The sequence below is a fragment of the Desarmillaria tabescens genome (assembly GCF_030435595.1).
Source record: "Desarmillaria tabescens strain CCBAS 213 chromosome Unknown EV420scaffold_26, whole genome shotgun sequence".
NCBI lineage: Eukaryota > Fungi > Basidiomycota > Agaricomycetes > Agaricales > Physalacriaceae > Desarmillaria > Desarmillaria tabescens.
Genome location: NW_026848325.1, coordinates 408,241 through 435,438, shown reverse-complemented (window position 1 = coordinate 435,438; position 27,198 = coordinate 408,241). Strand labels below are relative to the sequence as shown.

At 48.2% G+C, this 27,198-nt stretch overlaps 10 protein-coding genes across 10 annotated transcripts; 6 read left to right on the top strand and 4 right to left on the bottom strand.

Annotated features, from left to right (window-relative positions):
- Window positions 1-168: 168 nt before the first annotated feature.
- EV420DRAFT_1644948 (uncharacterized protein) lies at window positions 169-3,431 on the bottom strand (the record flags this gene model as incomplete). Its single annotated transcript, XM_060477715.1, has 8 exons — window positions 169-231; window positions 285-437; window positions 494-814; window positions 871-1,065; window positions 1,122-1,919; window positions 1,979-2,023; window positions 2,073-2,434; window positions 2,489-3,431. 8 exons carry the CDS (start codon window positions 3,429-3,431, stop codon window positions 169-171), a joined length of 2,880 nt encoding a protein of 959 aa, XP_060328819.1.
- Window positions 3,432-4,423: 992 nt separating this feature from the next.
- Window positions 4,424-6,784, top strand: EV420DRAFT_1644947 (cytochrome P450; the record flags this gene model as incomplete). Its single annotated transcript, XM_060477714.1, has 16 exons — window positions 4,424-4,442; window positions 4,494-4,586; window positions 4,640-4,740; window positions 4,791-4,926; window positions 4,982-5,079; window positions 5,130-5,223; window positions 5,274-5,346; window positions 5,400-5,632; window positions 5,689-5,755; window positions 5,807-5,993; window positions 6,049-6,215; window positions 6,275-6,376; window positions 6,431-6,441; window positions 6,497-6,521; window positions 6,574-6,585; window positions 6,634-6,784. 16 exons carry the CDS (start codon window positions 4,424-4,426, stop codon window positions 6,782-6,784), a joined length of 1,569 nt encoding a protein of 522 aa, XP_060328818.1.
- Window positions 6,785-9,097: 2,313 nt separating this feature from the next.
- On the top strand, window positions 9,098-11,199 carry EV420DRAFT_594247 (uncharacterized protein). Its single transcript, XM_060482734.1, has 2 exons — window positions 9,098-9,351; window positions 9,428-11,199. The coding sequence occupies exon 2, from the start codon at window positions 9,445-9,447 to the stop codon at window positions 11,074-11,076; it is 1,632 nt and encodes a 543-aa protein (XP_060328817.1). The 5' UTR covers window positions 9,098-9,351; window positions 9,428-9,444; the 3' UTR covers window positions 11,077-11,199.
- A 1,414-nt stretch (window positions 11,200-12,613) lies between these two features.
- Window positions 12,614-14,459, top strand: EV420DRAFT_594258 (uncharacterized protein). Its single transcript, XM_060482735.1, has 5 exons — window positions 12,614-12,979; window positions 13,030-13,307; window positions 13,358-13,787; window positions 13,840-14,123; window positions 14,179-14,459. Exons 2-5 carry the CDS (start codon window positions 13,047-13,049, stop codon window positions 14,320-14,322), a joined length of 1,119 nt encoding a protein of 372 aa, XP_060328816.1. The 5' UTR covers window positions 12,614-12,979; window positions 13,030-13,046; the 3' UTR covers window positions 14,323-14,459.
- Window positions 14,460-15,686: 1,227 nt separating this feature from the next.
- EV420DRAFT_1644944 (polysaccharide lyase family 3 protein) lies at window positions 15,687-17,030 on the top strand (the record flags this gene model as incomplete). Its single annotated transcript, XM_060477713.1, has 13 exons — window positions 15,687-15,836; window positions 15,890-15,919; window positions 15,976-16,005; window positions 16,058-16,112; window positions 16,171-16,179; window positions 16,240-16,253; window positions 16,306-16,399; window positions 16,453-16,481; window positions 16,542-16,588; window positions 16,645-16,657; window positions 16,719-16,781; window positions 16,838-16,866; window positions 16,916-17,030. The coding sequence occupies 13 exons, from the start codon at window positions 15,687-15,689 to the stop codon at window positions 17,028-17,030; spliced, it is 678 nt and encodes a 225-aa protein (XP_060328815.1).
- Window positions 17,031-17,709: 679 nt separating this feature from the next.
- EV420DRAFT_1694817 (cytochrome P450) lies at window positions 17,710-20,314 on the top strand (the record flags this gene model as incomplete). Its single annotated transcript, XM_060479395.1, has 14 exons — window positions 17,710-17,862; window positions 17,897-17,998; window positions 18,049-18,184; window positions 18,237-18,334; window positions 18,387-18,480; window positions 18,538-18,610; window positions 18,666-18,898; window positions 18,949-19,012; window positions 19,067-19,253; window positions 19,308-19,442; window positions 19,505-19,629; window positions 19,686-19,775; window positions 19,839-19,850; window positions 19,899-20,314. 14 exons carry the CDS (start codon window positions 17,710-17,712, stop codon window positions 20,074-20,076), a joined length of 1,680 nt encoding a protein of 559 aa, XP_060328814.1. The 3' UTR covers window positions 20,077-20,314.
- A 173-nt stretch (window positions 20,315-20,487) lies between these two features.
- On the bottom strand, window positions 20,488-20,955 carry EV420DRAFT_1644942 (uncharacterized protein; the record flags this gene model as incomplete). The annotated part of the gene is made up of 1 exon (XM_060477712.1): window positions 20,488-20,955. The coding sequence occupies one exon, from the start codon at window positions 20,953-20,955 to the stop codon at window positions 20,488-20,490; it is 468 nt and encodes a 155-aa protein (XP_060328813.1).
- A 7-nt stretch (window positions 20,956-20,962) lies between these two features.
- Window positions 20,963-22,425, bottom strand: EV420DRAFT_594194 (uncharacterized protein). Its single transcript, XM_060482733.1, has 3 exons — window positions 22,285-22,425; window positions 22,153-22,237; window positions 20,963-22,095 (listed from the first exon to the last, which is right to left on the bottom strand). Exons 2-3 carry the CDS (start codon window positions 22,216-22,218, stop codon window positions 21,082-21,084), a joined length of 1,080 nt encoding a protein of 359 aa, XP_060328812.1. The 5' UTR covers window positions 22,219-22,237; window positions 22,285-22,425; the 3' UTR covers window positions 20,963-21,081.
- Window positions 22,426-23,740: 1,315 nt separating this feature from the next.
- On the top strand, window positions 23,741-25,006 carry EV420DRAFT_1272875 (uncharacterized protein; the record flags this gene model as incomplete). The annotated part of the gene is made up of 4 exons (XM_060467726.1): window positions 23,741-24,016; window positions 24,050-24,491; window positions 24,552-24,832; window positions 24,890-25,006. 4 exons carry the CDS (start codon window positions 23,741-23,743, stop codon window positions 25,004-25,006), a joined length of 1,116 nt encoding a protein of 371 aa, XP_060328811.1.
- Window positions 25,007-25,747: 741 nt separating this feature from the next.
- On the bottom strand, window positions 25,748-26,806 carry EV420DRAFT_1555203 (uncharacterized protein). The gene is made up of 2 exons (XM_060473638.1): window positions 26,553-26,806; window positions 25,748-26,498 (listed from the first exon to the last, which is right to left on the bottom strand). Exons 1-2 carry the CDS (start codon window positions 26,730-26,732, stop codon window positions 25,791-25,793), a joined length of 888 nt encoding a protein of 295 aa, XP_060328810.1. The 5' UTR covers window positions 26,733-26,806; the 3' UTR covers window positions 25,748-25,790.
- Window positions 26,807-27,198: the final 392 nt, after the last annotated feature.

Here is a 27,198-nt window from a genome sequence, read left to right as displayed (position 1 = left end):
GTGGTGTCATCTTGTCTCGCCTTCCAATTGAACAATGGTTTCCTCACCTCGCCATGCCCTGCCCTGTGGGTACATATCAACACGATGGTATTGTCAGGATGATTTGGTGGCCTTGCTATCTATGGTATGTATGTTGTAAAATAAGACCTAATGTCTGACAGCTAAATTCTACATAGCGTATCGAGATGCAACATTTAACCCAGCGCGACGGATGGACCGTCCTTTCAGGTACTATTGAACGCGTTCTGAGTACCCATCAAGAGGCCTTGAAAGTAAGTATCTACCGGGATGCCATTCCATACCCCCTCAGCTAACAAGATGGCCAGGGCAACATCGAAGCCGATGTCGACACTCATGAAGCAGGAGTGCACAAATTGGTACAACATCGACTCTCTGCTGTCGACGGGATGTCGCCCGGGGGGCGAGACGAAGTTGAACTGAGATGGAAGTAAGTTGAGATGGGGCAGTGAGGTTTTGAAGACAGCGAACGCACCTGTATTTTGTCCCTGGAAAACGGAGGGAGATAGGGGGAGGCGGTCACAGTCTTAAGCAGCTGGGTGCCTCGTTGAATAGGGTCTTTGCTCAGGTAGTACTCGAGCGCTAGTCGGAATCGACGTTTCACAAGTTGTGCAAAATTACCATCAATTCCAGGAGCGACTTTTTTGCCTAGAGGGGTATCCTCGACAGAAGAAATGTTATATTTGATAATGCTTGTTAGCTGGTCCAAGGTTTCAAGCTTATTGTTGCAAAACCAGTAGACGAACTCCTGGGTAGACCGTTGTGCAAGATCGCATACACTTGCGATGATGGTGGGCTTCATCGCGAGTGTTAGCTGGGAGACCAGTGACAGATGGAGAGAAATGGACGTACGAGAGATGGGGCGGCCGATGAGGATGATTCGTTGAAACCATGGCCCCACTTTTGGTGAAATCCAGCATGATACTGGTGCCAAGCAGGTAGACCATCAAAGTTTGCCTGGCCGAGAAAGTGTAGAGCACGAATGGCTCTGTCAACATTTTCATGGAGCTCAGGGCAGCGCGAATCCCCCATACCGAGCTGGTGAGGCTAGAAGACGTTGTAGTCATTGTCAAGGACGTTCAGGCGACTGGGCAAGAACATACACTAATGACTGGATCGCAGTACTCGACGAGAAACTCTGGTACAGGCTCCAGAATGCGGACCCTGCGATCCTCATGGGTTGACAGGGGTTGCATCTTTTGCAGGTCGAACCAAGCACGCAGGAAGCGGCCGATGTCTGGGCACACGCTGTTGATGGATGAAGGCGACGACTTGTCTAATTGGTATCGACATCGGCTGATGTCGGGTGGGAGGAGAGCATGCAGGACGATAGCAAAGAGAGGCAGCGGCGCTTGACAAGTAACCAAACACCATAGGGCTAGGGAAAACCCGTGGGCCCACCAGAACGCAGCCTGCTCGTTAGTTAAATTGTATACAGGCATGCGTGGAAAGATTAGTGAAGAACCACCAAGAAGGTGACCATAGGCGGCATTCTCATCTGTGATGTTGAGAAGACGCTCAAGAAGGGTGGTCAATGTCACGGTGATAAGACTATTACCGACTGCAGGGCCATCAACGTGAACTTCTGGGTTGGTGTATGCACTCGGAATCCACCAGTTTTCGACGCTGACTCCTTCAGGAAGATCAGTTAGAGGGTAGGCGTGGGGACTAAGGGTTTCAGCAGGTAGTAGGATTTGTCGAACGCGGCCGATATGCAGGAGCACATTCCAGAGCACTTCGGCAGCCTGTTTTAGGTCAGCGGCATAGATTATGAGGCGCGAATCTCTGCTGATTCTCTGTATCTTGAGTCTTCTCAGATGGTCTCCTGGGAAATCCCATTTGGGGTTGTTGTAAGGTGGTGGGGAACGGGGTCTATGGGTCGGAATGAAGGGGGGGCATTCCTAGGGAGAATGCCAGATGACTGGGGTTGTAGATGAGGCGCAAGGAAGAAAAAACGTACCGAAGTGTTCTGGGCAGCATCTTGGGTATGTGGAGAAGTGGCGGGCTGTGCATTATATCAGCTGAAAGGGAGGGACGACGTGCTTCAATCCTACCTGACTTGGCGTTGGATCCACTGCACTGGACGTGGAGGCGGATGCTTGCGATGAAGCCTGCACAACGAAGCCTGAAGTTGCGGTTGTGCTGGAGCAGGGGTTCTTTGGACAAAGCAGGTATCGTGGGGCAGTACTCATGCTTGGCTGAAGATTAGGATCTTCTCCTCGACACAAACGAAGACAACGTTGATCAGGACCAGCTCCATATTCACCAACAGTTTGAGAGATGAAGGCAAGGCCATACAACGCTCGTGCAGGAAAGCAAGCATGTTGCATTTGTGCCTTTGTCGGGTGAATGGGAGTTTGAAAGTCTCCTTGATAGCAGTCAACGATATTGTGATTGATACTGCCACGGGAAGGGGCTAAATATAGTGATACGTGAGTAAGTGGTTGTTCAAAGAGTTTTATGGACTAACCGATAATGAAGTAGGACTTGAACCGGCTGTCCACGTCATGACCGGAGACCTTGGATGCTTTGGCAAGAGAGCAGTGCATCTTGAGATTGTTCCAGGTCCAATAGGTGACCTGTCTGGCACTCTTCGCACATACGAGACTGGTCGATCCCTGACTTGCACGAAACTGAAGAAGGCACCAACCACAATCGTTCGGCTGCACGTCTGGACTGAGATTCATGTCAGTAATCTTCGGGGTGTCAAGGCGGCCTTGGTGATCAATGAGAGCTTGGTGAACTTCGCGAAAACAGTCGATGTCCTTGGAAACGTTAACAGTGAAGTGGAGTTTGAGATTAGAGAGGCGTTGAATGAGGGGTTGGATATCAGCCTGATCCATCTTCCAGTTGGCAGTGGCTGCATCGTCGGGATGGAGGTAGGCAGGATTCTCGTGAGCACCATGGGAGTTAGGACAGTGGAGCGGCATAATAAGAAAGCACAGTTCAGCATGACTAGGCTGATTACTGTTGCGTCCAACACCGAGATGGTTGAGGAGGGAGTTACTGTTACGAGCATGAATGGACTGTTGGCGACGAGCATTGGTTCCATTCCTATTGCCGCGGACGTTGACGATAGGAGTGGAGGGCCCATTGTAGGTGGGAAAAGAAGGTGGTGGGTGAAGTCCTGTGGTGAGGAGTGGATCTGTGGAGGGGTGTTGAGCCGACTGGGTCGATGACATGCCAGATGTCGATGCAACCATCTGGGCTACCATAGCAGCGGGATTGGCTTGCAGAGGTGTATGGGGAGACGAGACTGAGGACACGATGGGGAAAGGGAGCTGAGCCGGGGCCGAGATTGATTGGAAACTGGTGGTAGGAGGATTAAAAGAGGGAGCAGTGGGTTGTACTATAGAGGGTGTTGTCAGGGGAGAAGAGACCGAGACTGGAGCGCCAGGAGGAGAGGAGAACATGGGGACTGTGCTGGATAAGATATCGGCTGGGGATGACACGGGAGGTAGACTGAGGCTATGGTAATCGCAGGGTGCGCCGCATTGACAATTTTGTGAGTTATTCTCCTGCTGCAGACGGAATTAGAGTGAACTGAGCTCAAACAAAGGAATAAGACTAACTGGGACAAGACCTTGGCAGCTCGTAGGAGTATACGTCCTAGGCTGCTCTCCAACAGCTAAAAAGGGTTGATGCGAGGTGTAGTAGCACCCTGCAGTGACCACATGTGCTCTGTGAAGCCGAAGTGTAAGGTGAGATGAAGGTGATAACGTTGTAACATAACTTACCGTTGCAGTTTCCTGATAGAAAGAGCCCACAATAAACGCAGAGCATCGTCCTTGGCAACGTGAACAGGCTCCGCGAGCGGTGTGAAAAGCTTCCATGGAGGTAAATCGAAGAGACGACGTCGGCAGGAAAGAAATGGCTGAAAAGGAACGTGTGAAATAAAAGGGTTGGGTTGGTTGGGCTTTTTTTTCAGTGGGTGAAATCAGGGCGCTTTTGAGACGTTGATTATTAACCAAAGCTGTCAGAGAATCTGAAATAATTTTATGATTTTACAATTGCGTCGTCCAGTAAATTACAGGGAACGCGTTTCAACACATGACCGCGACGAATGTGAGAAATATTTTGGACAGATTGTGCCTGATGATAAGCGGATGACCAGATTCGGTCAGGATTAGACAATGATTTTAGTGATTGCATGCCTGCTCATAATATTAATATAGACATTTTCAGAGAACTTATTCTGACTTGTTAGTGTGACAATCGGTGACAATTCAGTGGCATTGCGTGGCATGCCATGGCTGAGTGTGCTGTGCTATTCGGTGTTATTCGGTGCCATGCCATGGACTACTTATTGGTTGGCATGGGATGCCACGGGTGTATTTGACTGAGCAATGGAAATTAATCATTCGGAAGGCTGTGACTTCCACGGCCATCCACTGAAAAACACGAGATGCCACGGATTGCCATTGGTGGCCATTGGTGGCCACTACTGATCATTAATTGTCATTGATGGCCACTAGTGTACATCCGTGCTATTAAAGTTTTGTCCAAGAAATCCACTTGTACTGCAATTCGACGAATTCGTGGACCACCCAATTCCTCATTCTTCCTAGGTATGATTGCCTTCATTGCCAACCTATGATGTTGCTAAAATGCGACATACAAGGTCATGAATGGCTCCTCCGTAGCCACTGGCATGTCGGTGATTTGGAGATGGAATGGTACAAGCAATACGGTGCTGCCTACCGCATTGGCGGGTGTTTCGGCGTTAGTTGATTTATTTCCATCTTACTTTGACTTTGATTAAACATATGCAGCAAGATATTTTGACCGTGGCTGACCCGAAGGCGCTGCAGTATATATTCCACTCGTCTGGATACCGTTTCCCCAAGACGAAGGATTTCGAACGATTTGGTGACATGCTCTTGGGCCAGGGCTTGGCAATTGTAGGAGGTATGAACTACCAGTTCTTTCCTCGCCAAAGCCCTCCGTGTAATCAGGGTGCCAGGTCAAATTCACCAATGTCAACGGAGGATTCTTGGTCCCGCTTTTGCGGCATCTCGGCTTCAACTCTTTCTTAACGTTTTTCAAGCATCAGCTACAAAGGTATCGTAAAGTATGTATTATGATGACGGTAGCTCAATTGATAATTCTAGCTGATGGAGAAGATTGGCCACCGTGTTGGAGATGTGAAAGTGATTAATATGCTCGAGTGGACCAGCAAGGCTGCGCTCAATATTATTGGGATCAGTATGGTCATGTTGGATGTTCACGAAAGCTTCTAACAATGTATCTTCTAGCCTCTTTCAGGTATCACTTCAATTCCCTTGACGACAGAGAAAACGAGCTAATGACTGCGGTCTATAATGTCTTGTCCGTATTTCCACTTTGCTCGTGGTGTGCCTTCCATGCTAAATGGTCATTAGCGGGGAAAGTCAACTGTGGCCAACGACTCTAGAACTTCTGTACCCTGCGCTCTGGCATGTATTTCCAGATTGGTTGCTCAAGCCGCTTGAATGGATTCCCAATAGAGAGGTGAAGCGGACAGGACAGTTCAGGAAAGTCGCTTCAAAAATTGCCCGAACCATCTTCGAAAAGCAACTGAACGAGGTGGCCAATGACATAAATCCAGCCGAGAAGGACATCGTTAACGTTCTTGGTACGTCGTGCCAGTTCCACTGTAGGATTACTGCCTGATCCTTAGTCTTGGTACAGCTATCTCCCATCTTACTGAGGATGCGAAAAAGAGGATGAGCGACATTGAAGTTGACTCACAGTTGGCGTGAGTTGATTCAATTACTACAGGTCTACATTGCTGATCGATAATTTGCAGGACATTTATTGTAGCTGGTCATGACACAACTGCGAACACGATGGCTTGGCTTCTATATGAGCTGAGTCATCATCCTGAGGATCAAGCGAAGATACACAAGGAGATCGCTCAAACCAAAGCGAAAGCTCTCGGGGTGCTTACTTCGAATGATTACGATTCAATGCCCTGGCTGAATGCATCGATTAAAGTGGGTCATTCATCTATGATACAAAGGATGTATGTTGACGGATGTGATATAATAGGAAGCTTTGCGTTTACACCCCTTGGCATATAGTCTTTTTCGCATGGCCGGACAGGATGACGTGCTTCCGCTTGCTGAGCCTGTTATCACTTCGGACGGTAAACTATGTTCGGAGATTCCTGTTTCTAAGGGCCAGGTTGTTGCAGCTTCCGTGTATACCTATAATCGGTATGCATCTTCCACTCTGGAGTCAGACGGGGTTTTATTCATTGTCCTAATCTCACTAGACTTCCGTCGGTTTGGGGTAGTGATGCCGACAAATGGAATCCTCCTCGATTCTTCGAGGACCGCACTACCAAGCAAGCATATCTTGGGGTTTATGCGAATTTGTGAGTGTCGGCAATTCTTGTCTGCTTCTGCCGCTGATCTAAACACCATAATAGATTGACGTTTAGTGAGCAATGCATCATTTATTTAAACAGTCTTTGAAATCTATTTTATGTCTATAGGCGGAGGTATTCGTGGTTGCATTGGGTGAGTACAGGCTTTGGATCAGAGCAGAAGGTTGACCCGATTATCTAAACAGGTGGCGATTTGCGTAAGTACTAGCTACTTTAGAACACTCCAGGTTCTGATTTTATTGTAGTGTCATGGAACTCCAATCGGTGGTCACAGAGCTCTTGGATAATTTTGAGTTTAGTATTCCAAAGGGAATGCCCGATTTACAGCATGGTCCCGCCAACTTCGTTCTGACTCCTATCATTCCACCCATGAAGGGCCTCAGATTCCATTGCTAGTCACTCCTTTAAAGAAGTAGATTTATGATTTTTTTATGAGTTCAACGAATAAAGTTCTTCATCTCCTATCCTTCATTTCTATTGCATTGTTAAACTTCTTACCAGTCCTTAGTATTATTCCTTGAGAATGGCCATTATGAAATGTTACTACTATCATAAATTCATATTAACGGGACATCTGAAAGTAAAGGTGGCTGCACGCCTGCGTCATGTGCTGACAAAGATATTGTTGACGCATCTATGACATGTTCCAATCATCGTTGCGCAAATCCCTCTACCGAACCTCTCAAATGACTTCTTACTTCATCTCACTTCTTTCGTTCCTTCTCCCACCATCTCTGCAATACAAATTTATTCTGGTATTCTTATACTTATCTGTTCGGCGTAGTAAGTGCGCAATAGCACGTGATCGCATTGATTACCAATCATTCCCATGACCTCCGAGTCAGGACGACGACAGTCTTCTCCTCGTGTTTTCCTCTTGAAATTCTGTGGAACTCCAGACCTCGGTTGGGCTGACAACGACCTGACGACGAGATTCAAAGCAGGAACCATCTTTCTATGAATGTACGATCTCTAGATCGGAACTTATCATCTTCACTTCGTCTTTACTAGCACTGTCTGTGGTGGGTCGCAGTTTCGGCGAAACACTAATAATCAGCCCTTTAGTTGTAGTCTTTATACTAGGCGATGCCCTTCAAATGATACTCCGGCTTTCTGTGCTGAGATCACCTATCGCATTTTCAGCTCAAAAGTGGTACCCGTCGTCGATATGTACGGTGAAATGATTTTCGTGCTCAGCAGTCTTTGTTTTACGTCCCCGGCAGGCTTCCGAAATCCAAAGAAGACTAATTAGGCCAATGTATTTGTGTGCAGTCCCCGTCGGTCCCGCTGTGTACGCCGTCACGTCTTCTTTTCAATGAACGGCGTGCGATGAAGACAGGAGCCATTTGAAACAGCGAAGAACTTGGATTTTACTCGGATTAATATGCCGGCATGGTCATTTTACGAGACTGCATTGCATATTGACCAACAAACGTCCTGGTCTGGTGACGTCAATAATTTGGCTCTGCTCTGACATTTCAGCCCTATGTATTGGTCTGACAGCCGTAAGTCGTCGGGTCTGAGACGATTAGGATCCTGGAATGAAAAGACTCAAAAGTTTAGCCCTTTGCCTCTTATCCGCCGGTATGGATACTTGCTGCACGAGCGACATATTGACTGACGCTTGTTGGTCCCAATCAGATGATGAACTTTGATAGCAGCGCGGCAGCCATGCGTATCTTGATACCGCCCGTGGAGCTTTACGGAGGCATTGCGTCAACTTTGTATAGGAAAACTCCCAACCAGGCTAGTAATAACTTGCTCGGATCCTGTTGCATGCATAGCCTCGAGATTGCTCATGTGCTACGTACTGATGCAGTCGCCCTAGGCCTGAAAACCTCATCCTTTATTATGCGAGCCGAGCTTGCACTTATCTTTCTCGTGTCCAGGCCCTTTTCCGGAAAAAAACAAACAATGAACGGTAAATGATACGCCATCGATCAAGTTCGCAAGCTTCTGATCAGCGTGGGGTAGTGTTGGAAGGGTCCTTTTTGCTCGAAAGTAATGCCTCTATTCAAGCGTCTGGCCTGGCCTCTTTAAGGTGCTCATGTGTCGGATCCAACCGTCGAGGGTAAGCCCAAGCCGCTAGGCCTGGCCGGTTGCAATTGAATGCTCTCAGGACTTTTTAAGATCCCGTCCAAGCCTTGCGTTCGGAATTGTGATCCGCACTTTCGGGGTCCGCTATGTCTTCGAAGATGCTGACCTCGGCCAGCGTAACCACTGTTCTCATCACCGAAACTCCCTACCCAGTCTAACGAAATCGCATTTGCTATTTATCCGACTCGGCGACACCCCGGGAGTATTTCGTATCTGGAATATTATTTGTTGACTACGCTTTTGTATCGCTAAGTCCGTTACCCTCCGCAGCGTCATCCAATGCGGGCGCGTCGATAGGATCGATGGACGAATCGTCTCTGCGTTTTCACACTACTCAGGGTTCATTTTGAACATCACAATTCCATTCGGACAACGAAATTGATGACCAACGGCCGACTGTCATGTGTGAGACGAAATATATTCGTAGTGACAACCTGGGGCTGCTTTTTTGACAGCGTCTATTCAGAACTACTGGTCCTTCTAGTTGTGATATACCATGGACTCTGGAGGACCTCTCTTTATCGAGCGAGAGAAGATGATGTAGATAGAACAACAAATCAAGGTTTTATTCCAGACGCTTCTTCAGGGCAGTGTGGATGGGCATGCCTTTTATTACGCACAATGAAGGAATATTACTCCGGGCTCCAAAGTGAATTCCCAACGGACCAAGCAACATGACTTGGCCGAATGGCAATTCGAAGCCACGAGGTGCTGACTAAGCCACGATGCAGAAGGCGGAAATCCAGCACGCACTCGCTGGTTCTATCTCCCCCACCATCACTCACCACTAGCAGCGCGCCAGAGGGCCGCATTTCTTTCCATTCTACCATGACAACGTACTTTTCTCTTTAACCTGTTGTCTTGCTGTGAGTCCCGCCTTCTGCCTACCAAATTTCTGCTTTTTTTCGTGGAAATCAGACAATCTGACGATTCTCTGTCCAGGCTTGAATTACTCCATAATGGCCCGGATGGACTCTACATCGGTCGCCTACGACCAACAGCCATCGTCTGACGACCTCTCATCTGCTTCCTTTGGTTCACGTTCGACTTGTCCATCTTCAAATCTATTCGGAATTTCGTGTACAAATAATGATTCCTCTCTTGACGGCACCGGAAAAGTAGGCCACATCTGCGATGTCGACGGCCTGCAAGGCAAGGTGTCGGCCTCGTATCCTTCACCTCCGCCAAGCAGCTCGCCACTGGGACGGAGCGTGCCTCTTCCCACCGTATGTGTGGGAGGCCCTTACAAACTACCTGTGGGAGCCACATACGGGGGTATACTAGACTCGCCAGTGCTCGTAGACCATGACTTAGCCAAATCATTTCTACCGCTTTCACCGCCTCCTACCGTTCCTACCCCGACAACGGCTCTTCCCCCGACAGACGAACCAGCGGTTCCGCATCTGCCTTTTGCCCCGCAGCTTGATCTTTCTTTACCATTCCCCCTAATCAGCGACGGCAATCTTCTATCGCCTCTTTCGCCTGAATGGGAGTCCAGCAAGATCACAGATATTCGGAGCAGTCCTACTCATACGGAGCCAAGTGTTCTATTGGCGGAGCATCGTCTAGAGGACGATATCACATCTCCACTGTCGCCGTTACCGCCTCTGGATGTCGACGAGCCCCAACCCGGCCCCAGCCATTACTATGTGCCTTCCCCGCAGCAACTGGGCCCCGTCGACGAGGACTTGGATTGGTGGCCTCACCAGTCACCAAGCCTGCATTCTTGTGCGCTTCCCCCGGATGATGAACCTGAATCTCCCCCAGACGACTCTTTCTATTCATTGATATACGACTTCGTTCCGGACGATGCACCTCATGTGCCACATCCTAGTCCGACGATACAGACGCTCGATTTACCAGATGACCCATACGACCCGCCGATACAGAATCTTTCCCTCCTTGCGCCACCCAACAACGAAAACTCGCTTCCACCAGAAGGGTCTGACCGTCATAGCCTGTTACTTATAGATTATGCCAACGATGTACCGCAGCCACGTTCCCCCTCTCCCGAAAATTTTGACCTGAACCCCTTGATTGTCAACGGATGTTCAGATCCCGACCTTCAGAAACTGATTGAGCTACGCAGGCGATCTCAGACTGCTGAGCGTGTCGCAAGGCAGCTGGAGCACACCATGCTCGATCGTGGCGATATGATAGGACGAGCAGAGGCGAAGTGCGAGCGGAAGCGCGAGAAGGAGAGGACGAGGGAGATCTCCGCTTTGTTGAGGCTAAAGTTGGGTGATGAGATTGTTGTGTCACCAAGGAGTGAAGAGTCGTCTCCAGTGAAGGGTGAGCCGCCGATGAAGAAGAAGTCAAGGTCGCCGAAGAAGGTCATTGCTAGCATGGCGCACCTGGTTGCGCGAATGGTGTTCCGGAGGCACGATGTTGTGCATCCACTGTCAACGTCAGCCCTAGACCAGGCCCGACCCGCGGGATCCCCCCTTCGGAAATCTTGGACAGTGAAGCTCGATTCAGAGGACGTAGACGGAGAAGAGGATATGCTCAACTTGGGGTTGGGCGGATTTGATGACGGATCAGAGGGATTATGGACCATGCCAAAAACTGGAGATAGTTGGAGTAGTGACTGACGGGATGGTCGGTTTTTTCTTACTTCCGTTATCTTTTAGCTGTCGATTTCTTATTGTGTTGTTCCAGGGACATCTGGAATATTGTACTAGTATAGTTCGAGGGCCTACAGCGTTCGTCCTTTTGATATGCTTTCTTCCTCAACTATTTTGTAGCATTTAGCATGATAATTATCTTTCTATACCCTATCGTGAAATTCGGTCTGAGATCAGACAGATCTGATGAATTAAGGGTTCCTTCCACTTTTTCACTCAAACAGGGTCGCTGTCGTGAATAACTGTGATGTCAATGCCGGCGGCACCGCTGTCTTTTCTTCTTTCAATCTTTCTCGTTTTGTCAAGTTCATGTGCGATTCAATAAGGCCCCCATTCGAAGGACAACCCTCTTTGTGAGAAGCACGATTCGCCGGTTGTCGCTGTCCCCAACCTTTCGTTCGAGGGTTCCCAAACATATCTATACCGCCTCTTCTCTATCGCCGAATCTTCTCATGCTGCAGCTGGTTTCCAGGGTATGGGTCCCGAGGTGGAACTTCGAGCTTGATATCACGTCCACTGTCAAGCGCGAATCTTCCTTCATATGGCAGGTGTACCGTCTTTCGGACCGAAGATCTGCTTTGGCTGCCCTTTCTTACAAACGAGGAGAACCTTAATAGAGAGCGCGGGTCTCCTGTCCTTCCCTGCAAGGCATCTGTTGCCCAAGGCTAAGTGTTGTGATCTCACCTCTCGGGCCCAGGCCCTGCTTGTGCCTGTCCCGTCCAGCGATTCAGATGATGTAGGACCAGCATCGTTCTCGAACATCCTTTGTGGCGCCTGCATTTTAAATAACAATCGTATTCTTTCACCTTTCTAGCTCCCGACAAAGCTCGAACCAGTAGTGAAGAGAGACTTCTCGCCTTTTGACGGAACGGAGGAGTGCGTGACTACTTTCTCTCACAGTAACACCTGTTTTTGACTTTACAGTAGCATCGTTCGTCATCGCGTGACGAACATACTCCCGAGAAACTCCACGATGGCACATGTAGCATAGCCTGTTCTTGACCACGGACCATGGCTCGGTGGGAGTTTGAAGCTCCAAGGAATTCAGTTTACCGGTTTGCTTGACAAGGACGAGGGTAGGTTTTCCGTGGGGCGTTTTGGCTTCGGTTAGCCGTTGTCTAATACACATCTCCCTTCCTCACGAAGGCTGGTTGGCTGAGATGCTCAGTGGTAACTTCTTTTTACGTGGAACACAGGCCTATTTTCGACGGACCTTTCTAGGTCAAACGACCCGGATATGTGCTGCCATCGTGAGGATAAGCGCAATGAAAAGGATTGACTACCATACATCCATTACGATACGTTTCCGAAGTGAACATATAAAGACAGGTTTTTTCCAGTAGGTCAACCAACTTGAAAGTACTATCACACCAGTTGCCCACCAGTTGAGCAAACATATTCGACGGCTTTTTCCACTGTATTTTCAAAGTTTTAAAATTGATGCGAGCAGCTATGCATAATAACTAATATAAATTCGCATTCATATCTACCTTAGTTACATCAGCATCCGTTACGATGTGGAAATGCAAGTCGAAATAGGTACGTAGCGGAAGATTCGTAAGTGCAGAAATTTCAGATGGCAGGATTGCGCGATCGCCGATTACCTCTTCGGTCATATTTGGCCTCGCTTGCCAAAGGCCTCCGGCTCAAGCCGGCGGTCATGCTCGGTCATGGTTGCGCGTATTCTTTGCCTCCGTACCACCGCCATCATTTGACTACGCGTCGAATACGGATCGCATGTACTGCTCCGACCTCACCAATCTTTGCCATCGGGATGGCGAGATAATCATAGTTGTCTGCCCGACCAGATTACTCAGTATCTGACTCAGCCGTTGCGGTCGATGCCTTTGTCAGAAGTCTGGACAACCCTGTGAGAAATTCTCTGGTTAACTATAAAGCAGTGGACTAATAATCTGTTAGGACCGTATTCAGTGACAATGGCGCCCAAACTTTTCCAGCCAACCAAAGTCGGCGCAGTACCCATCAAGCATCGTGTCGTCTTGGCTCCTCTGACACGTTTCCGTGCATCGAAGGCGCATATACCTCATGTTCACATAGTAAAAGAGTACTATGAACAACGCGCTCATACTCCTGGGACCCTGATGATCACCGAAGCTACATACATTGCCGAAAGAGCAGGAGGGTACGACAATATTCCTGGAATTTGGAATCAACATCAGATAGACGCGTGGAAAGAGGTGCGAGATCATCAATTCATTCTCTTGGTCCTATGCTCATAAAGCAATAGATCACGGATGCTATCCACGCAAAGGGTTCATACATATTCTGCCAGTTGTGGGCTCTAGGCCGGTCAGCAGATCCAAAACTGCTGGCGTCCAAGGGTCTACCATACGTCTCTGCATCTGACGTCCAATTATCATCTGAAACTGCCGCCCCTCGTCCATTGACTGTCGAAGAAATCGAAGAATACATCGAGTTGTATGCACAGGCTGCTCGGAATGCCATTAGTGCGGGATTCGACGGAGTGGAGATTCATGGAGCGAACGGTTATCTTTTGGACCAGTTCACGCGCGACGTTACGAACAAACGGACTGATATGTATGGAGGCAGCATCGAGAACAGGGTTCGGTTCCCGTTAGAGGTTGTTGATGCTGTTGCTGAGGCCATCGGGCCAGAGAGAGTCGGTTATCGCATCAGCCCGTGGAATAATTCGAAAGGTATACATCTCCATGGTCTTATCACGACCGGTACGCTCATCGATATCATCAGACATGAAGATGGTCGACCCGAAACCTACGTTCCGATACCTGGCATCGCAATTAAAGGCGCGGCAGCCTCGATTAGCGTACCTGCATGTTGTGGAGCCGAGGATGATTGGTTTGTATGATCGGAAGGATGAAGACATCGGGAGCCATGAAGAGAATGATTTTCTTCGGAGTGTGTGGTCCCCGAAGCCTCTTATATCAGCTGGAGGGTATGATCGACGTTCTGCTATCGATACCGCGGAAAATAAAGGCGATCTGATTGCCTTTGGCAGACACTTCATTGCCAACGTATAGCGGTTTTCCCTTTGTATTTGATGAAGTACTGAATCCCTCATCCTTCTAGCCTGATCTTGTGTATAGACTGGAGAAGGACATTGGGCTAAACGCATACGATAGGAAGACGTTCTACCTTCCGGGTGAAATTACGCCCAGGGGATACACAGACTATCCGTTTGCTGAAGACTATGTTGCCAAGCCATTGTTATAGGCGTGTGTGCGTTACAGCGTTATATTGATCCCCGCTTGCTTAGTACGGGCTTTGTCTTATACCAGTTGACAATGATAGGAACGGTTGTTTAAAAACCACCGCACGCCCATGATGATATTGTTTTCCCCAAGAAGTCTATCCTTTGTAGCATCGTACGCTATGCGCCCCTGAAGGATATTTCTGTTAACACAAATGTTCAAGCATCCATTTTGGACGCTCCTGTTTGTCTTTTCGACTTGTGGTCATCTTTTCAACTGGGATTGGAATCTTGACTGAGTGATGCGCAGACGCAGTGGTCATTGGTTGGGGCGGATGGCACGCCATAGGACGAAATGGACCTCCAAAGTTCCTTCCAGCATATCGGGAGACCATGCAGGAACAAACATCGTAATACGCGCCGTAGAATATACACCGAGGATGTACCGTCACTGCTCAGATCCGTCTCGCTCCATCGCATACTCCAAATGACCACAAGTGAGCCAATTCCGATCGTTTCGACAGTGGTGGATGGCCCATTGTCTGTTTGACCTCATGCATGAAGTGGCCGCAGGAGCTGCCCCAAGTTCTCCGTCCTGCTTTTCTGGATTAACCAGTCAGCAGGATGACCTTGATGCGAAGTAGCGTTCACGGTATCTCTTCATAGGACCCCAGGAGAATATCTTCCGAGCGCGTCGGCTGGGAGACGGCTTTGCTTGATCCTTTGCGATGGAGCTATGGTATTTGTGTCCGCGTCTCCAGGTCTTCATCAAGTCTCGCCAGGTCTCGGGGAAGTTGAAGGACTTTACGCATGTCCTGATCTAGCGGACGGGGCGAAAATTAATTGATCGTAGCAACCGCAGTAGGCCCAAGCCGACAAGGATTCTCCGTGGAGGTCTTATTACCTGTAACATTGTTTCAGTCTGTTCGAGCTGGAAGCGGGTCCAATACTGTTGATACTGTTAGGATGGATGGAATAACGAGGTAGTCGTTGAACTTCATCTATGGTTAAGCGAACTCAATTCTTCCATACAGACCCATCTGTTTCGCTTTTCTCAACTGTAAGAACACGACAGAATACTTTGAATAAGATTGTCATAGCTTCTCCACAGAAAAATTTCCAGTGGCGCGCGGACTTGGGCTGCGATATTCAATGATGTAAGCTCCTCGTTGCCAGAATCTTTCCATTCCGCGTTTGAATCCAACCTTGGTTTCTAGGGGATCACGGGGATCGATGCCAAGTTGAAAACCAGCCTAAAGAATGGATCGATTGACAATACATTCACCGAGCTAATTTTCCGTACTGAACGTATAAAAGGTTGAAGAATTCATTCAGTAGGCCAACCAACTATTCTTTCTCTCACTATCCTCACAACAGTCATAGAAGAATGATCTTCCAAACCTTTGTCATCGTTGCACTCCTTGCAGTCGCAAACGCCCGCCCCAACCGTCGGGCAGCCAGCTGCACGTTCCCCACCCCGCCTTCAACGAGTAGTCTTTCCTCGCCCAGGACGATCGAAGCAGGCGAATCCTTCGATGTCTGTCGACTGGTTTATTCGCATGCCCCAGTACCTTACTAATGTTTTCGTAGGGCGGAAACGTTAGTTCGACCGAGGAGACGGTGCGTGTGAAGGACAAACAGAATCAGGCGAGGATGCTGCTGTCTTCCTTCTTGAGGAGGGCGCGAGTCTGTCGAATGTCGTGATTGTATGTAGCTTTTCATCCTGGTCGTTGTCAATTTTGTTTTGACGCGTTATAGGGAGCGGACCAATCTGAGGGTATTCACTGTCTCGGATCATGCACGTTGACCAATGGTAGGTGATCGTATTATCGTCTCCTTTTTGCGATCCTCTAACGCGAGTTATGCAACAGTGTGGTTCGGTAAGGAGTTGTAGTGTCTATGAATGCAAGCATACTTATATCGGCTCTTCGCCATGGTAGAGGATGTTTGCGAGGTATGTGGAAGCTAGTATGTTGTTGTGTACTTGTTACTCAGGATGCTCACAGGATGCGATCACAATCAAACAAACATCCGGAACGTCCACGATCTCAGGAGGAGGAGCCAAAGGTGCTGACGACAAGGTCATCCAGCATAACGGAGGTAAGTGTGCCACTATCCTGACCCAAGGCGACGATAGATGAAAATATTATCAGGCGGAACGGTTGCCGTTGATAGCTTCTGTGTACGGGATTCTGTTGTACTGTATGTTTGGATTTTGTCTTATTCATCACCATCACACTAGGTCGAAGACTTCGGTAAGCTTTACAGGAGCTGCGGCAATTGCGACGAGTACGTCTTTATTTTGAACCTTAATGACGTCCAGGCCACTCATCCACACTTGATAGCATGTACGAACGGGTGAGTAGTGTAATGCCTACGCGTCCTTGGTCGCGTTTTAACGTGATATGGAACCACACAGCACTCGACATTCTCCAACATTATCGCTACCGATGGAAGCAGCCTTGCCGGAATTAACTCCAATGTGAGCTGATAGGACTGTTGTTTACCTTATGCCCTCGGCTTATTCCTCTTTTTCAGTACGGAGACACTGCCATCTTCGATACGGAGTAAGACTTGATCTTACTTTCTTTGACATCAACTAATTTGGATTATTAGTACTATTCAGACGAGCAACGTCGACAGCATCTGCGATACCTATGAAGGCAATGACACCGGTGATGAACCTACACAGTTGACCTCTAATGCTTCCAACGATTACTGCCAGTTCTAGTCGGACCCGCTTTGATACACACCAATCTGACCTGATGCTTCCATCTATGAAATTTCATTGGCTGCTTAGTGTCTGATGCGAATTTTAGTTCACTCCTGATGGTTTTGTAACGAGATTGCTTTAGTCATATGAGACATTGGGCTTGCTCCGTTTGACTCAAGACTAAGTTCCATTTCCCTATCTCAGTCTCTTTTAGACCTCGGGAGCCAATATTCTGATTCCTCGATGCGCTGATGACATTTTCAGCTGACAGCAGAGTTCTGCGTCGGGCGCCGCTGACTAATACCTGGCCCGGGAGAACCCTCTCGCTTATGCAGCGTGATCTTGGTTGGCATGGTCGCATGCTCTCTAGTGCTGAGCCTCGACGGCCATGAGATTCTTCTCATAGACTAGGAGACAATGCAAAGCTGGGGAGCGGGACCCACTGTTTCCTTCCATTGAAGAAGAGTCCTTCACAGGCTAAACGAGACATGACACCCACAGTCAAACTTTCGGCGTAGGATTTCATCAAGAATCTTCTTGTGGGAGGGGAAGCAGCTTGACACAGCTGCGATTACTTGGCGGGCCGTTTCGAAGAAGTTCTTGCTGTCGATCAAATTCTTTGCAGAACTTTCCACTCGAGGGGGGGTCCACTTATAAAGTTCACTTTCATTGGTTTTTGCTGCTCGAACCCGGCACCATGGAGTCAATTCTACATTACCTCGTTCTTGCTGCCATTGCATATTGTCTCATCGCTGTTCCTGTGCGCCTCTGGAAACACAGATATGTGATTCGGAAGATTCGTGGACCACCGCGCCCTTCATTTCTATTGGGTTTGCTCTCCTTGACTGCGGTGTCTAAGCTTTATACTGAATGCTACTTATCAGGTCATGAACCCCTCCTTTTCTGGTCGTGAATACATAGGCGACCTGGAGATAGAATGGTATCAACAGTATGGCACCGTATACCGCACTAGCGGGTGTTTCGGGGTCAGCGGCGCTTGCCTGTATTTGATTGATAATTCTAACATTCAAGGCAGCAAGATACTTTGTCCGTCTCTGACCCTAAGGCGTTGCAGTACATCTTCCATTCATCTGGATACAGATTCCCTAAGACAAGGGACGCGCATCGTATCGGTGAGGCACTGTCTGGACCAGGTGTAGTTACTGTTGAGGGTATGTCGACTGTTCTGTGCCGTCTATGCTTTTTGTTTAACCGAAGCTCTAGGTAAAATCCATCAACGCCAGCGGAGAATCCTTGGTCCTGCTTTTGCGGCGCCTCAGCTACGAAATTTTCTGTCCGTCTTCCAGGCGTCAGCCATGAAGGTGCGGCAGGTATATTGGCTTCTAGAACACTGACTCATTAAAAACATTCTAGCTTACGGAGAAGATTACTGAACATATTGGTGATGCCAAAGAGCTCAATGTGCTTAAGTGGACGAGCAAAGCTGCGCTAGATATCATAGGGATAAGTACGGATTCATCCCGCGTTCATGATGGTCAAAATTATTTATGGCCAAATTCGCCAGCCTCTTTCAGATACAAGTTCAATTCCCTCGACGGTGCACACACCGAGCTGATGGGAGCAATGGATAATCTTTTGTAGGTGTGGCCGTCTGCTCTATCCGGGCTATGTCTTATATATACAATTTCTCAGAGGCGAAGCTCTGATGTGGCCGACAACATGGGAGATTCTCTTCACCGCACTCTGTCGCATCCTTCCTGAATGGGTGTTTTCACTTCTCTCGCGGTTACCTAACAGAGATGCCGCGCGACTGAGTCGTTTTAGAGACGTCGCTACGAAAGTATCCCGACCTATCTTCGAGAAACAGCTGATTGAAGTCGCCAATGACGTCGATCCAGCTGAGAAGGACATCGTCAATGTTCTTGGTATGTATGCTGACTTGTACGCATCATAATATCTTCTCAACTTCAACCAGCGATGTCTTATCTCGCCGACGGTGCGAAAAAGATGAGCGACATAGAAATCGACTCTCAGCTGGCGTAGGCTTCTTCCACTCTTGTCTACAAGGTCATTCCTTCAATTGCATTTCATAGGACCTTCATTGGAGCCGGTCATGACACTACTGCGACCATGATGGCATGGCTTCTCTATGAGCTGAGCCGTCATCCAGAGGATCAAGCCAAGGTACGCGAGGAGATTGCCATGACTAAATTAAATGCTCCGGGGCCACTTACGTCGGGCAATTATAATTCAATGCCTTTGCTCAACGCTGTTATTAAAGTGCGATATTGTTCTATGACATTTTGAGCCCACTAATCATGATTGGATCTGCAGGAAGTTCTACGTTACCATCCTCTGGTACATGGTCTCTATCGCGAGCCGGCTCAGGATGATGTCCTACCTCTAGCTGAACCTATCATTATGTCGGATGGCAAGGCATGTTCACAGGTCCCTATTGCTAAGGGCCAAGTCATTTTCGCTTCACTGTATACATACAATCGGTTTGTGTATTCTTATTCTATCAAGCGCAGCTTTTGACCGGGAACATACCAGTCTTCCGTCTGTTTGGGGGTGATGATGCTGGAGAGTGGAATCCTCGTCGATTCCTTGAAGATCGCGGAAAAAAGCAGGAATCTCTGGGCGTCTATGCGAATTTGTAAGGTCTTGTTTCCTGTTGCTATCTACTATCCCGCTAATTCTATTTATTGACAGGATGACTTCAGTGAGAACGATCCTTCCTTATTTGAGATCATTCATTGATTACCTCGCCACTACAGGCGCTGGCATTCGTGGGTGCATTGGGTGAGTACTCGATGCCTCGGAAATGGTAGATCAACTTTAACATCTGACTGCACGTATCAATAGGTGGCGATTCGCGTGAGTATGGACGAACTTGACAACTTTTCGATCCTCACCATTTTACAGTGTTATGGAGTTGCAATCGGTAGTTACGGAACTTCTCAGTAACTTCGAATTCAGCATTCCGAGGGGCGCACCGGATATACAGCATTGTCCGGTGGGCTTCGCTACAATTCCCATCGCTCTGGGGAAAGCGAAGGAGGGACCGCAGGTCCCGCTGCTTGTTACTGCTCTCACCAAGTAGGTCTTTCGCTGGAGGCTGGCTTTAGCAATGGTTGTGGTGTAGGAGGCTATGTTTACAAGAATTCTTGTACAATGAATGTTGTGTACCTAGCTACTAAGTGTACTTTTACTTCTTCCGTACGATTGATATATATGAAGTTCTACTGCGTCTGCAATCCGTATTGTCGCACTCGGCCAGCCCCGCCTATTTCTGCCTTCGCTTCAAGTGTCACAAGTAAGGGTTAGGGAGGTATATCATGGGCTTCCAAATGGACAGAATAGAAATTTGTAATTGTAATGAAAAGTTGAGAACAGGCCATCCAACCTCTTTCACTAGTAAGCACTCTCGCGCAAGAAACTAGAACAGCCAGTCGCCCGACTAAGCTTCAAAGAAGATACGTCTTGATCCGCTCGTTCACAATCCCTAAATTCTTCAGTCTCTCTCTTTCCTGGTGGTCCGCCATTCTAAACACAGAAACTTTCTCGAATTCCAGTTCTTGGGCGTTCTTCGCCCGATCACCCAATACTCCCCTACTCCCCTCACTAAAGCCTGGGTCCCTATCACTGTGTACCTATCTTCGGGTATTGGGTGTGGGTGTGTGGCAGTAATTTTGAAGGCACGCGTTGTCCCATCGTCCGCGTCTTCAATAACCAACTCTCCGCATCGATCAGCCTCTTCCGTGGACACCACAGCCAACCCTCGCACGAAAGCCTTCTCAATGCGGATCCCATAACACCAGTCGGAATCATCCGCCTCACCCCTATAAACCCGAGCATCAACGTAGACATCCGCTGGCAAAGGTTTCGTCATGATTTGCTCCCACGACGGTCTCCATTTCTGGCAGCCGTTCCCTGGCTCAGGATACACGAAGAATAAGTCCGCCCGGAACCGAGCATACATTGTGTCTACCAGCGCCGTCCAAGCATCCTCAAGAGATTAGCTCTCATAGTATGCAAGTATCTGATGTGAACGCAGAAGAAATGCCAACCCTACGACTTTGTCCACCGAGTTGGTCGAAATTCGATGTTACATGTCTGCCAGTACACCAAAGATAGCAAAGGAACGCATCGCAATGTTCTCCAAGGATCGGAGCTGCGTGTGGAATCGAGTCAATATCTCTTCCTGGTGACTACTCCCTTCCTCTATCAGCTCGGTATGCAGAGGTCCATCAGGAGTATCCCCAACGATAATTCGTCGCACACCGATCTCCTGCAACGTCCACGCACGTCTGAACCAACACCTATCACTTTCCAAGTAACCCGCCGTCAAATTCAACGGTCGACCAAGTCCATTCAAGTAGCATACCACCGTATTGTCGTGATACACATTTCCAATGGTGGGAACATCCAACTTCCACTCTTCTGCACGGAGATGCTTCCTTGGTCCGCCTTTCTGTCTCAGGCAGAGTACGTCTAGCCACACGTATTCTGCGCCCAAATTCAGCATCTCGATACGTATGAGGTCCAGGTTCGCATCTTTCGGGATGGGTACGGGCCATTCGTATCCGTTGATGGGGGTCCAAACCTCGACGCGATCTTTCTCATCCATCCACGCGTGTGATATCGGTAATGGGGATCGGTACGTGACCCACGACGACACAACACGATTACTGTACAGATCCCAGATACGTCGAACAGGGACGTTGGTTCTGACAATCCGGTTACCCACCAATGCCCTTTGACGCGCCTCCTTATCTTCTTTTCCACGGGAAAATAGTTTGTCTTTGACGGTGTGCCAGTCGTCGGTGTACCATACCGGGCGGAGATGGCTATAAACGCCGCCAAAGTCATGATTGTTTGCGATGCAATCTTCGAGAAGGAAGAGGAGGGATGGATTCTCCAGGGTGTATGATGTTCTGAGGGTTATGTTAAACCAATTTAAGAGGCCCCGAACGTCGAGGGTAGCACAGGATGTGTCCGCGAGGGATGATGATATAACCCATCTATTGATGTATGCCCGTTGCTTTGGAACGATGATAGATGATTCCACCTTTCCGAGCTCAGTAAGGGAGGAGATGCTGATCTCAGCGAGAAGTTTATACTGTAAAGTGTCCGCGATACATTATTTTCTGACCTTCTAGCTTCGCGACTTGCTCACCTCATCCTCAGTTTCATAAGCACCGTTCCTACTATATTCGGAACTACTAGCAGTCGATTTATCCATTACTGTTCTCTAACTTGCCCTAGAACCGAAATGAGTAAATCAGTTAAGAATAGCAGTTCTACATACCCTTGAATATGCTCGATTCAGTTCGACTTGTTGGTATAAGGGACTAAGAGTGAACGCGCGCCGGTTACCAGTGTTATATATCCATCACATGGTTCTGATATACACTGCACGTCAACGGTGGGAAAACAAACATTGGACCATAATCGGGATTAGATCCGTCAGGCTACATCGCAGCTGTCACGCCGGGCATAGATAATTGTAGGTAGTGCCGGGACGAAACACGGTCGCAGGATATTTAGCTCAGAACTGTGAGGACTAATGAAGATTCGACCCGATATCAGTGATAGCCGTACGTACCATACTAAACGCTCTGCTCAAAGTGGCTTGCTATAAATTTCTCTAAGTCCAAACGACGAACGTGGCACTTCCACAAATATAATCGCAAGATTTGAAGAACAAGCCGGTTGCTCGTTAACTGAAGAGTGCCAGAGCTTGCTTGAAGGAGGGTAGGCCGTAGGAGCAAACGCGACCAGAGAAGAGAGGAGCGGCAGTGATGATCAGAAGATTCCTTCGGCTATATTCGGCTCAGCTCGGCCGAGGAAATACACATTCTTAAAGTTCTGGCAGAATACGCTCACATGCATTATCCTTAATTAATCTGGATTATTAGTACCATTGAGACGGACAACGTTGACAGCATTTGCGATACCTATCAAGGCAATGACACTGGTGATGAACCTACACAGTTGACTTCTAATGCTTCCAATGACTACTGCCAGTTCTAGTCGGACTGCTTTGATACATACCGCTCAAACATGTTGTGTTCCTTGTCATGGCTCCATCTATGAAATGTTATTACTTGTTCTTTGTCTTCCTTGTGAATCTTAGTTTTATCCAATAGTCCCTATAGCAACAAACTCACGCTGGCACCTACTACGACGAGGTAACATCTACTGGTTGTGCAGTTTGTCTCTTAAGAAGACTACTGGAGAAGATGTAGACTCGATTGAACAACACCGTTACGTTACAATTTATTGTATCAAGGCTACACAATACGAACTAGGTTCAGAGTACAAGATTTTTGTTGTATCTAATTTTCTTCGGTTTCTTCTCCGTTCAATATGGTCGGCGAAATCTACAAGGGGAATTTTATCTTCGAGTGCCAAGTGAGCCGATTAATGCTAGTTCGGCACCAAGGATGTCAATGGCCATGGTATAGCGCTGCGAAAGACAGAACCGTCCATTGACCTTCTGGATCTGATATGTATTCATAGATATCAATAGTCATGTGACCGCGTCATCGGAGCGGCAGTAAACTACTTGGCTGATTGAAATTTCGGAATGCATCCGGCTCTTATTTTATTTCATGATAGCATCATCCCAGAGCGAAATGCCAAAAGGAGTGGCATTTACCTCCCTCTTACTCAGCCCGATGGCGACGTCAGAGTTTGTCAGCTAGCAATAATCAATATATATATGTAAGGGAAGTACAGGTGGTTTCTGCTCCCTTGAAAAGATGTCTTCGAAGCTCTTCCAACCCGTTAACGTAGGCAACCTTGCATTGAAGCACCGAGTAGTGCTAGCTCCTCTAACGCGTCACAGGACAACACCGTCCGGCATACCACACACAGAAATTGTGAAGGAGTATTATACCCAACGTTCGCATGCGCCAGGTACGCTTCTCGTCAGCGAGGGTACTTTCATTGCTCCGAAGGCCGCTGGGAGGCTCTATTTCCCTGGCATATGGAGCCAGGAAATGATCGCTGCATGGAGACAGGCTCGTACTTCTCACGTATAATTGCCATATGATATTCACCTTATACAGGTAACGGACTCGATCCATTCCAAGGGTTCATTCATCTTCTGCCAGCTATTCGCCCTAGGCCGCAGTGCAGACCCTAAAGTCCTCGCAGCAGGAAACCCCTCCTTGTCCTATGTCTCCGCTTCCGCCATTCCACTTTCTACCAGACCCAGCAACGTAACGCCGCGCCCGATGACCGTCGACGAGATTCAGGAGTATACCCAGCTATTCGCCCAGGCTTCTCTGAATGCTATCGAAGCGGGGTTTGACGGTGTGGAGATCCACGGTGCCAATGGATACCTCCTGGATCAGTTCACGCAAGACGTCTCGAACTATCGGACGGATGAGTATGGGGGCAGCATTGAAAATAGGACCAGGTTCCCACTGGAAGTTGTTGATGCCGTTGTCAAGGCTATCGGAGAGGAGAGGACAGGATATCGCGTCAGCCCGTGGAATACATACCAAGGTGCTGCACTCACCTTTCTCTCCGCCTTTCTCTCCAAACTGACTAGATACCACGGTCTAGATATGACAATGGCCGACCCGAAACCGACATTTTCGTACCTCACTAATGAGATTAAGCGAAGATACCCCAACTTCGCGTACCTGCACGCTGTAGAGCCTCGCATCGTTGGGTCAACGTTCCGGGACGAACACGAGATCAGGCCACAGGAAGAAAATGATTTCCTTCGAAATTTATGGGCGCCGAAGCCATTCATTTCCTCTGGGCACAGAAAGGAGACAGCTATCGAAGCGGCAGATGAGAAAGGCGACTTGGTCGCCTTTGGAAGACTGTTCATTTCCAACGTAAGCTGCTGCCTCTTGTTGGTTTCCAGAATATTTGCTAAAACGTAATTTGAATAGCCTGACTTGGTTCAGCGTTTAGAGCAGGATTTGCCGCTCAATCCGTATGATAGGGCTACCTTCTATACTCCTGGTGATGTCGCAAAGGGGTATACCGACTATCCATTCTTGAATTAGGATGTTTAAAACTATTGAGAAAAATGACTACTTATCGATACTCTTGTACTTTCAAGAATGCGCAGATTTTTTAATCTCTTATTGTGAGAGTGGTAATTAGTAATTGAGTAGATGAGAGCTGACACCCCCACGTGATTTTACTGCCCTAACTGCCATATATAGCCAATCCCGTCCTCGATCCTGTAGGGTGAACATTGAACATACCACCACCACCATGAACATCCCAAAGCAGACGAACAACAATTAAAAAACAGCGATTACGCTGATACCATTTTATTAGAATTATCGCTACAGATCAACTATAGATACCTTTTTTTTGGAGTATTTGTGGTTAGTAAAAGAAGGATAGGAGGAGAACTAACTAACTAACTATGGATACAGCATAGAGATGATAAATACGGAGAGATATTTTGGTACATTTCGTTTCTTGTCAGTGCACAAACATGTCATTCAAAAGTTCAAAATCCCGTCCACCCATACCGAAGCGTTGTCATTGATTTCTGGCAGGGGCGCGATATTGTCCAAGTTGCCAAAGTCCGATATGAATTCCTCCGTCCCGAAGGAGGTAAAACTGTCGGCGACAAGAGTATCGGTCGGGGGCCCCCAGTGAATATTCGAAGGGTCGACGCTTGCTTTGAAGGTAACCTGAGGGCCGTTCAGCAAGTAGTGGGGAGGCAGCCTTCGGCTATATTCGGCCCAGCTCGGCCGAGGCAATACAATTCTTAAGGCTCTGGCAGGGTACGCTCACATGCATGATCATTAGTCTGTATAAGACATACAACACCTACAAAAATACGACACCAGTCGACTTCACCTCATTTTGTTCCAGAACTTCCTGGAACCCAAGGACGGTGAACTCATCTGTAAAATCAGGATGTGCAATACACAGCTTCACCACCAGCATATCGAACAGCTCTTGTTTCTTCTTATCCATGAGCGTCGAACGCAAATCCATCTCTGCCCGGGAAAAAGCCCTAATTCCAGGAGCAATCTTGTCCCACTCCGTGAACTTCTCTCCCTTCACAGGGCGAAATGCCTTCTCCATACGCTTTTCTGAGAGCTTGTCAAAGACGAGTTGTGCAGGACTATACAGTGCGATCCCATCCATTCGACCTTTCAGCTTGTTCTGCGGCTCTGCGATGCAAGGTGAGGGGTCCCCGTGCATACGGTGCAGGAGAAGAAGCTGGAAGGGGAGCAGCGGAATGTCGTCGGGTTGTACAACGAGGAAGTTGTGCGCCCCGACGAGGCCACAATTGAAAAAGACTTTGCAATAGTCGACACGTCTTTGAGATGGGGGTTCCTGAATGTTGGGTGGTTCGTCATCGATAAGATCAACACCAGTGGCACTCTGAAGGTCTGCGGTGTACACTAGGAGCGCATACTTGTGAAGCCTCGTGGTCTCGATACGGAAGCGTCGGTCTGTTTTAGCGAGAGACTTGATAGCGAAAAGGAGGGTTGCCCAGTCGCCTTCGATGTGGACGTCTAGTCGCCACTGCCATGCAAATCAGCAATGATTATCATTCTGCGAAAGACGGGGGTATAATACCCTTGTAGAACGAATAGCACGTAAGAGATACCATGCGAGGTCCCCATCAAACGCAATGAGGACATTGACCGAGCGAAAGTGCGACAGCGCTGCGAGCGCTGCACTACGGATAAAGCGATGAGGACGTTGTTCCATGAAGAGTAGAAGTCGTGGTCGAAGTGTGACAGGGAGCTCCAGCATTTATATAGCTCCTTCGCCACTTTCTCAGCGCTTAAGCTTAAGCCCCACCTTACGTGAAGGGAATATGATCCCTCCTTGAACACAGAATCGACAATGGCCAAGTCAGCGCACAGGTACTTCAAAGTATTAGCGTACCCCTGGTATGATTCCCCTACAAAACAAGACAAGGTAGCCTAGTACTCCGAACGAATATCGAATGCATCTACAATGCTGGGTGGCAATGAGAGATGTGACTAATGCTTCTTGGTGTAGCCTGGTAGCCACGCTTAAGCGCTTCCATTCAATGGATGTATCCAGGGTCGATTCATTCCGATGTTGATACGAACACCAGTATCGACGGATAAAGAATCTGGCAGCACTGGTGTCGGAAGAAGTTGGTGGGACTAGATGTCAAGAGTTAAGGTTGTGCGAACAAATGCCTGATGAAGAATGTACCAGTGTGATTAAAGCTGGTTTCGGTTCACCT

Excerpts from the sequence above, each read along its gene's own strand:
- EV420DRAFT_594247 (XM_060482734.1), top strand. The coding sequence starts at position 9,445 with ATGGCCCGGATGGACTCTACATCGGTCGCCTACGACCAACAGCCATCG.
- EV420DRAFT_594258 (XM_060482735.1), top strand. The coding sequence starts at position 13,047 with ATGGCGCCCAAACTTTTCCAGCCAACCAAAGTCGGCGCAGTACCCATC. Across the intron at positions 13,788-13,839 it reads CCCGTGGAATAATTCGAAAG|ACATGAAGATGGTCGACCCG; the intron begins GTATACATCTCC and ends CGATATCATCAG. Across the intron at positions 14,124-14,178 it reads GCAGACACTTCATTGCCAAC|CCTGATCTTGTGTATAGACT; the intron begins GTATAGCGGTTT and ends TCATCCTTCTAG.
- EV420DRAFT_594194 (XM_060482733.1), bottom strand. The coding sequence starts at position 22,218 with ATGGATAAATCGACTGCTAGTAGTTCCGAATATAGTAGGAACGGTGCT. Across the intron at positions 22,096-22,152 it reads CTTATGAAACTGAGGATGAG|TATAAACTTCTCGCTGAGAT; the intron begins GTGAGCAAGTCG and ends GACACTTTACAG.
- EV420DRAFT_1555203 (XM_060473638.1), bottom strand. The coding sequence starts at position 26,732 with ATGCTGGAGCTCCCTGTCACACTTCGACCACGACTTCTACTCTTCATG. Across the intron at positions 26,499-26,552 it reads GTGCTATTCGTTCTACAAGG|TGGCGACTAGACGTCCACAT; the intron begins GTATTATACCCC and ends TTTGCATGGCAG.